This window comes from Capsicum annuum, chromosome 2, assembly GCF_002878395.1.
Source record: "Capsicum annuum cultivar UCD-10X-F1 chromosome 2, UCD10Xv1.1, whole genome shotgun sequence".
Classification (NCBI taxonomy): domain Eukaryota; kingdom Viridiplantae; phylum Streptophyta; class Magnoliopsida; order Solanales; family Solanaceae; genus Capsicum; species Capsicum annuum.
The window spans coordinates 119,148,141-119,157,749 of record NC_061112.1 but is presented as its reverse complement, the minus strand read 5'-3'; the positions used below and the strand labels follow the sequence as shown (position 1 = coordinate 119,157,749).

The following is a 9,609-nucleotide window of genomic DNA, read 5'->3' as shown; positions in this document are numbered from 1 at the left end:
CTGTTGCATGAGTTATGTTGGGGAAGAAGATTTTCAAGTTGGATTCTAAAGAATCTTGTATTCTCTTTTGGACATATTACATCCCTAATGAGTTAATAGATGAATGATTCTGTTGAAAAAATTATATAGTATCAATGGGATTACATTATCTCATTAATTCCCTATTGATATATCGCATGAGTTATGGTTTATTCCCTAATGTCTCATTGACAGTTGAGTGAATCATTTGCTTTCGTATCAGAAACATCATAACGTATAAATAAATTTTATTTAGCTAACTAAAATTATAAAATTTCAAATTAGGCTAAGCTTGAAACTTATAAAAATATTGAGTGAAGTTGGGCGTGTTGAATTAGACCTATTATTTAGCCTATCTTAGTCCAAGCAGGATTTGGCAGGGCTGGGCATTAGCCCATCTTAACCCGCCCAATTTTAGCCTAAACGACCAATTTGTCATTCACATAGAAAAGGAAAACAAAACCTATGTATAAACCATATAGTAAATCAGAAACGTTATAAAACCAACCTTCATATTGCTGTTTGGCCAATTAAACCTACCTGTCTCTCTCCAAACCGGTGGAACTTTATCTTTGCCTTTTCTCTGCTATATTTTATTTATTTATTGTGCATATTCATGTTTTTCTTTATTTCATTGATAGCTTGCTGCGTTGCTTTTGAATTTAAAAAAAATGACTAATCAATTCTGGATCTGAGTAGTAGTATATAGTACCTAGTGCTTTTAATTAGAAGCTCTCTAATGAGACAAAGATAATTAATTAAGATACATAGTACAACACATAGGATTATTATTTTCAGAGTTAGTATATATATGATAACAAATTAGAACATGTATATATAGTACCGATGGTATTACATTATCTCATTAATCCCCTATTGATATATCAGTGTAAATGGTGGCAGGCTGGTCGGAGCTTCCACAGGATCTGTTGAGGTGAATAGCTAATTGTCTACTGGTGAAGTTAGGTTCGCATGTGTTTGTACTTCATGGACGTCTATATTGCCAACTATTCGCCGCTCACATCCATGGTGTCTGCTATCTCCTGAAGAAACAAATGAAAAATATGATAAGTATGACAAGTTTTATTGTTTATATGAGAAAAAGTTTCACTACCTTGAGGTCAGCAATAGGTTTCGAGGATCTTCCCACGGTTTGTTAGTTTGTATTGATGAAGATTCTCCTAGAATCTCTCTCTTTAGCCCATTCACAAAGTTTCAGATCTCCCTTCCACTGCGGTATATGTTTCCTGATGTGAGGAAATACTGTGAAGAGAATGAGCTTGAACCTCACACTTACTTTGATACTGCATTTTGTGTTCGCCGTGGCTTTTTAGAGAAAGTCGTCCTATCTTCAAGTCCTAGCAAAGCTAATTGTATGGTTGCTGCCATCTGTGGTAGAAAATGTAACTATTTGGCCTACTGCAAACTTGGAGATGAAAGCTGGACATGCATTACCAAAGGTATGACGATGGGATATGATGATGCCATTTTTTATCATGAACAAAAGTTATTATATGCTGTGACATTCACAAGTCATGTGCACGTGTTCGATTTGTTTGCTTCTGCAAAACTGATTGATACTACAGAACCACCATTATCTCAAATAAAAAGGAATCTGCTAAACCGTTGCTTGGTCAAGACTTCAATGGGACTGTTCCAGGTTCAACGACATGTGAGCGTGAAGAGTGAATGGGAAGACCAAACTTATGATTTTCATCGAACAAGCTTCTTCAACTTATATATGTTTGAACCTAGTAGTCGAAGTTGGTGCAAGGTGGAAAATATCGGTGAAAATGTGTTTTTTTTGGGACAAAATTCATCAATTTCAATAGCTTCTTCTTGTCTTCATGGATATAAAGGGAATCATATTTATTTTATAGATCATCTTCTAGTTTGCGATATGGTTCGTGTTCGAGGGGGCCGTTATGACATTGGTGTCTACAACTTGGATAGTACAAGTGTACACATTAATCTCTATCATGTACGCTTCACATTACTTGCGACCTTTTGAATGTCACTCTTTCCTGAACTGGACTCTGATAGACAGCATCGAACTGGAAATTCTCATAGATCTTGAGGTTCTTGCAAAATCTGGAATCCCCAAAGACCGTCTCCATGCATGTGTGTAGCCTCCAGATATATGTATTTCTTTCTTGCGCCGTATTTTTATATATGCATGAAAAATTTCCGGTCATTCTATGCCCGATCCCAATAGACAATTTATAAGATAACCTTTGTGGCTAATGAAATAATAAGTCAGCTCTTCTACTTGGAGCATTTCAGTTAATTATTGAAGAGTTGCTAGTCTGTGGTTACATCCAAATTTCTAGAGTTTACAAGTGAATTTTTAAGATGTTTTGCTTATTCTTCTTTTGAGAAGATTGAAGATGTTGATTTCCAAGACCTTATTTTTTGTTCTGAGAAGAAGAGTGGACCTGATGTAGAGAGAGAGATCAGGCTCAAGATTTGGTCTGGAGACGAGCGAAAGTAGGCAGAGAGAAGATATGGTTTTGCCATTGGTGTCAACGTTGCTCCCCTTGTTCGACTTCTTTTTTGGTTTTGGTCTCCCAAATAGTCTATCCAATAAGCAAGATGTGAACATTTCCATCTTGGTTTCCAATAGCGCTAGTTATACTTAATTATTTTGCACAAAAATAGCGTTTGAACACAGAACTCTGGGTTCTGCTAAGCCGATGAACCCATGGTTGGACTTGGACAGGCCACTATTCAGAATCTACCTTTACTCCTCGTTGACCTAATCCTAATTTGGTGTGAACTGTACATCTACTTGCCAATGCTGCTAACTTCATACTGTGTTTCTGCCAATCAGGCAGGTAGAGAAGAAGAATTATCGCTTCACGAGACAAATATTACTGTAGGAGCACTTAAGCTCGCTGAGAACACTGCAAGGGATGCCAACGTATGAAACTTTGCTATTGATGTCAATGCCAATCTTGACAGGTTAATTTCACTTGAGTTTACCAGAATAGATAGAAAGATGTGAGATGAGTAAGATAAGAATATATCATTTCTTTGAGCAAGGTTCTGATGAATTTAATCTTAGAGAAGGGGCATAGCAGGGGTTCCAGTGTACTACGAACATCGAACAAATTGTTGTTTTTAATACTGTTAAGGTTCAACACATGTTTCAAAGGTTACCATGTATCTCAACTCAATCCACTCTCACGACTTGCCATAAATGGCAATGAAGGTGATCAGCCTAGCACCCCAACAAGTCCACGGCAGCATAAATAATGCCCCTAAAGTATACTATGGCATCACGTACAAGGCCCCTAACATATTAGGGGAGCATACAATATGTCCCTAACATATTACGGCAGCTATGTGTGCCCCTAGTAACCATATCACGGCAGCGAAGAAAAGGTGATGACCAGAAACTATATACCCAAGCTTTCTTGCCGCTTATTATATGAGACCAGACACGAGAGAACGTATGTACAGACACTTATAAAGAGAGGAAACTTTGAGTGGAGCATACTGCTATAATTGCACCGCAACCAATAGACCATTATAATTATAAAAATAACATATTCTCACAGAAAACGTTCATCTCACAATAACCTTTGACAAACAATTAAATTAGATAGCTACGTAATTTTTTGTGAAAATAATCTGATACTTAAAATGGAAAAAAAATAAAAGAATTATAGATTGGAATACTTGACAACATGGGATTTAATCGATTCTGGCATCGTGAAAGCAATTAACACTCTCTTGACATAGAAAACAACATAACAGCAGCTTTAAGGACTCAAAAGCTTATTGATCACAAGTTGCAAAGCATCAGTCTAAACTTCTTATTGACAGCTCCTCAGGACTACAATTACAATTTCACAACTGTAAACCTGTCAAGTTCTAAATGTTTGATTCAACAATTGCTGACATGATTCATATGAACAAAGTGTCTTTGATCATAGTCAGACCAGAGAATTCACATATGCAAACAAGTAGAAGGTCAGAAATAACTCGAAAAGGGAACACAAGACAGATGTTATGAAGTGAATACTGAGAGTTGTCACAGCTTCCGCAAGAAGTCTTCGCTCGTGCTGCATCATCAAAAAGATGTCCGTAAGTTTATCAGAATATACTTTATAAGTTAAAGTTTTATAATGAATGGCAACATCCAACATAAAGATGTCTGCAAAAAGCAGAAATACTACATGAAAGCAGGTCTCTTTACTAATCAGATCAACACAAACTGGAATATTAGACGTGATTCAATAATATCTGAAGAATTAAAATGTACACAAAAAGTCCTGCAACAAAGCTTGTTTCTTCTCGAACAACATCCAGTCATCAGTACTAACTGGACTATTACAAGTACTTCAAGAATATCCGAAGAACCAAAATGTTCCATTAATATGTAACGAAATGTTTCTATTACTTTGGCCATCTACCCTTATCTTGAAGTATTTAACACTCTACCAATGGATCCCTTCTATTGAAGAATATCATGCTAGGTAAGAATTTCACAAACATGGGATTCAATGGATTTTGGCCATCTGGAAAGCATATTAACCTTTGGTCTGATCTGTGGATTAAGCCAACTGTTATACTTAGGAGTGAAATTGCAGGCCCCTCCAGTCACACCATTACTGGCTTTCTTTGGACTTGATATGTAGTAATTGTTGGGACCTAACTCCAATTCCTTTTGAATTACCGAACCTTATTACTCAACAAATCTACTCTTGCTACATACCTCGTTTTATAAATTAGTATGGAGTTTAGAGCCTAGTGATGTTTTCTGTTTTCAGTTAATGTATAAACAAGCTCTGTGGTCCTTTTCAGTCAGCTTCTCAGTTCTCGTGAATTTGGAAGCTCACGACACTACTGGAAATAAAGCACATAATACCTTTGACTTGTCTGCCATAATAGGTTGCCTACTTTGCTAGCATACTTTAAAAACGTTATAGAAGATGTTATGCAATTAACACTTTCTTGACACAAAAAACAACATAACAGCAGCTTTAAGGGCTCAAACTTATTGATCACAATTTCTGACATTATTCATATGAACAAAATGTCTTTGATCATAGTCAGAACAGAGAATTCACATATGCAAACAAGTAGAAGGTCAGAAATTACTTGAAAAGGGAACACAAGACAGATGTTATGAAGTGAATACTGAGAGTTGTCACAGCTGCCGTATGAAGTCTTCGTTAGTGCTGCATCATCAAAAAGTTGTCCGTAAGTATATCAGAATATAATTTTATGAGTTAAATTTTATTACTGAATGGCAAAATCCAACGTATAAAATGTATGAAAAAGCAGAAATACTACAAGAAAGCATGTTTCTTTACTGATCAGATCAACACAAACTGGACTATTAGAAGTACTTCAATAATATCTGAAGAACAAAAACGTTCATTAAAGTCCTGCAAGAAAATTTGTTTTTTTTCGAACAACATCCAGTCATCAGTACTAACTGGATTATTACAAGTACTTCTAGAATATCCGAAGAACCAAAATGTTCCATTAATCTGTAACAAAATGTTTCTAGTACTTTCATCAGTAAAGAGGGAGGTAAAAAAGGGCGCATTCAAGGAGTAGCTCTACCATTTACGATGTCTTCAAATGAATAACTACAAACATCTTGCTATTAGATGAATGGAAAGACAATTGCCTCATCTTATTACTTACGCAGTCAAGGAATCAAAACTGATGAGCACTTCCAAAAACAGAAGATAAAGCAAACACAGTTCGAGATCAGGGATTAGTGATTTTTCTATGTTTCCCTCAAAAAATATATAGAAGATATCATAAGCTCGGAAGTTGCTGGAGACCATTATGTTATTACTACTTATCTGAGACAAAAGTGACATACTGTTGACTTCCAGATTTTATTTACTCTTCTTTAAGTATTTCATGTTTCTCATAATCGACCAAGTACAGCTCAAACGCTAAAAGGCACCAAGAACAAGTAATGCAGTTCTTCTTAGATATCAGAATTCTTTAGCGAGATCAGTAGAACTCCTTGATACCTATGTTTTCTTATTCAGATGAGCTTCTCAACCAGTTAACGGTGCAGTTTGCTACAACCCACAATTACATTTGCTAGACCAGTGCTATGGAAAGCAGCTAGAAATAGCAGCAACACCCGAGCATCTCAACAAATTCATAGAATTAACTAAAGCAATCAATACACATAGTCATCAGAGTGAATGTGCTCAGTTCACCGAGTGTTTATACAATACATACATGGGCGTATAAGATAAGAAAACTCCTGAAGCAATCACAACATCTAAAAGTGGGAGTTAACGAGTAAAAAACCATCTAAAAGTGGCAGTTGACATGCAACACACAGCAAGAATGTATATAGTACATAACATAAACTATGGTTATTACCGAACCTTAAGATACTTTGCCATTTCAAGACATCTTGCGGATCAACTGTGACCATCCCTTCGATCAAAAGTAGGCCCTCTGGGCAGTCAAAAATCACGTGTGATCCTTTCTCAGAATTCCCCACTGTCAATGTGTTCTTAACTGAGCAAGGATAAAGGTTCTCATCATTCTGAACTGCCAATTCTGATTTATTCACTGTGTAAAACAACAGCACCCCTTCTTCATTCTCGGCTACAATTTCACCATTCCTCAAACAGCCCAAAATTCTGTCAAACCCAAATAACGGTCCTATCTTACATTTCTTTCTCCATTGAAATTTCTTATCATCCACTTCCCAAACATCAATATAGGAATTTTCTGTTTTCGTCCAGACCATAAATCCAAGAGAATCCTCAAAATCCGCAAGATTCGCATAATAATCCCCTACTCCAATAAATGGCAGTATCCACCATTCAAAATCCATTTTACTCACTTCAAAGTGCACCAACCTCTGATACTTGCCGGGAATATACTCTTCATAATCATAAGCCAACCAATAAGGCTCCGCTTTAAAGATCGCATCACAAGAAGGCTTGTCAATATAAAAATAGTTTGTTCTACTTTTCAGCTTTTCCCATCCTAAAGGATACTTCATTTCACGTATTTCGAATTCCACTTTAGTTTTGGTACATCCTGGAAATGGGGGAACACAAAAGATTTTCAAGATCAACAAATCCTTTTTCTGTGAATCAAAGGCCAATCCCACCGATACTTTCTGAGAGGGGTTGGTGGTTTTAGAAAGCATGACCATCTTAGACTTGTTCATTGCTGGATTCCAAAGTGTAAGTGCATCGCCCAGAGGTGGCTGAAAAATGCAGAGAATGCCATTGACAGGACCGGCAATGGACATTTTGGGAAAGACGATAGGATAAGGATTTTTCACTTGCACAGGTGGTAGAGGGGGTTTGTACTGTACGAGTACATTATGATTAAACCTTCCATCATGTCGGGACTGTATAATAATCATGGATGAATCAGTGCGTTGCAAAGAAGAGGAATGGCGGTAATGGGTGACGATGAAATCGGGCTTGTAAATGAGCTTCCGCCACTGCTTGCAAACAGACCTGAATTGTAAAAGGGTCTTCAGAGGAAGCCGAGAGAGAATGTTAGAGATGATTTCTGGCTTGAAAATGCAATTTGGTTCTTGAGCTCTGTTCTCTGTTTTCTTGGAACTTCCTTTCCCTTTCTGCTTTCCTTTTCCTTTCGGCGCCATCTTTTCAAGAATTGGCTAGAGGTTGAAGAAGACGATCCACTGTTTTTTTGAATTAGTAGAAGAGTGGCGGGTTTAAGGGTTTCACAAAAGCAGTTTTGGAATATAAAAGGGTGAATATTTCCAGTTATTTAAATTGTGACGGTTACATCATTATTCCCTCAATATTCCAGTTAGCCAAATGATTTGTTGCTTTTCATTTGTTGACGGTTAATTTAATGGAGATTAACAATCAAATTAGATAGATAATAACTTTTTTGTGAAAAATAATCTGATACTTGAAATGAAAAAATAAATAAATTATAGATTGGTTCTAGCGGTATATGTAAATACTCTTTCAATCAACAAAATGAGAAATAAGGATAAATAAAAAAATGTGAGCCTTTATTTAAGAGACTTTGCACTTGAAATAGGACAAATGAAAATTAGAAGGAATGATCTGGATTTTCGAAAAGATGAAAAAAATGTTGTCTGCCTTTTACTAAATAATGAGGAGCTGCAAGTAGTTTATCGGACAAATTGAATTGTCGTGACAATTTTATCACCGGAAATTCTCTATTAGGAGACTGGTTGGATCTGGTGTAGATATCCGAGAGTTCTTCGACTTGTCTATTCGCCTTTCTAGCTTACGCACGCTCCTTTCTATTGGAACATATCACTACCTTAATTAGTCAGCGTATTCTAGTTCGCCTTGTAATCTTTATCATTGCATCGTGAAGTTATCATTCTTAGCTACAATGTCACCATTCTTCAAACAAACCAAGACTTGGTCAAACCTGAATGACGTTCCAACACTATATGGCAATCGTCTTTGTGATCCCAATCTAACATACAAAGCGAATCCTCCAAGTTCTACAAACCAACCAATAAGGTACCCTTTTAATAATTGCATTGCAAGTAAACTCAAGAATACAAAAAACATCTCATTTTTCAGCTTCTTCCATCTGCCACTCCTGGTAGAATACATTTCAATATGGTTCGGGACTATAGACATTAGCTCGACACAAAGGATTCTCAAGACCAACCAATCATTTTGTTGGTAATCAAAAGCCATTCCAACAGATGTCAAAGAGTGCAGTCCCTGAATGGGCAGACTTTCAGAAAGCTGCACCATCTTATACTGCCTCATTGCCGGGTTCCAACAGGGGCGGAGCCAGCCTTCTGTTGACGGAAAAATATACTATTTATACATGATTAAAATTATTTTTTATGTGGTTATAGTAGGTGTTGAACCCCCTTCGACTAAGTTTTCTTTGAATATGGAATCCCCTTAGTTGAAATTCTAAGTTTTCTTTAAATATGGAACCCCTTCGTTGAAATCCTGGCTCCACCTCTGGTTCCAAAGGGTAATCAATTCACCCCAAGGTGGACTAAAGAGAGACACAATTCCATAGCAAGGACCCACAATGTACATATTAGGAAAGAAGCAAGGAAGAGGGTTGTCCAGCTCAACAAGTGATTCAGGCGGGTTGTATTGTGACAGTACATGCCTAATAAGGGATGAATCGGAACCGCGGAACGCTGCAAAGAAGGAGAGTAGTATAACGTATAATGCTTTTGACTTGACACTGCCATTTCTCCCTTAGTCAGTTCTTAGAAATACATGCTCAGTAGTATAATGTACAACACATCTATTTGGTGAATCATAGCAAAATATGCTTTTTATTTATCCAAAAATGACAGATGTTGTCTTTTGGGTGATGATATTGTAGCACCCCGAATTACTGAACAAAGATCCAAATCATTCTTCAAATGCAACACCTTTTGAATTTCACTCTTTCCTGAACTGGAATTTGATAGACAGCTTCGAACTGGAAGGTTCTAAATGGGAATAATATCTTTAGTTAAAGGAAACAATTAAAAAATAGAAATCATGGAAGTTTTCATAGCTCGTGTTAGGCCTTATGTCTATGGTCAGCATTGATCTTGAGGTTAAACTGGAATACCAAAGTCGTCTCCATGCTTGTATGTATTTC

General features: G+C 36.7%; 2 protein-coding genes across 2 annotated transcripts; one reads left to right on the top strand and one right to left on the bottom strand.

The window, feature by feature from the left end:
• The first annotated feature begins 1,258 nt into the window (after window positions 1-1,258).
• LOC107858039 lies at window positions 1,259-2,994 on the top strand. Its single transcript, XM_047407784.1, has 3 exons — window positions 1,259-1,999; window positions 2,849-2,938; window positions 2,980-2,994. The coding sequence occupies exons 1-3, from the start codon at window positions 1,259-1,261 to the stop codon at window positions 2,992-2,994; spliced, it is 846 nt and encodes a 281-aa protein (XP_047263740.1).
• Window positions 2,995-5,124: 2,130 nt separating this feature from the next.
• LOC107858038 (putative F-box/LRR-repeat/kelch-repeat protein At1g11620) lies at window positions 5,125-7,741 on the bottom strand. The gene is made up of 2 exons (XM_016702777.2): window positions 6,390-7,741; window positions 5,125-5,204 (listed from the first exon to the last, which is right to left on the bottom strand). Exons 1-2 carry the CDS (start codon window positions 7,634-7,636, stop codon window positions 5,174-5,176), a joined length of 1,278 nt encoding a protein of 425 aa, XP_016558263.1. The 5' UTR covers window positions 7,637-7,741; the 3' UTR covers window positions 5,125-5,173.
• Window positions 7,742-9,609: the final 1,868 nt, after the last annotated feature.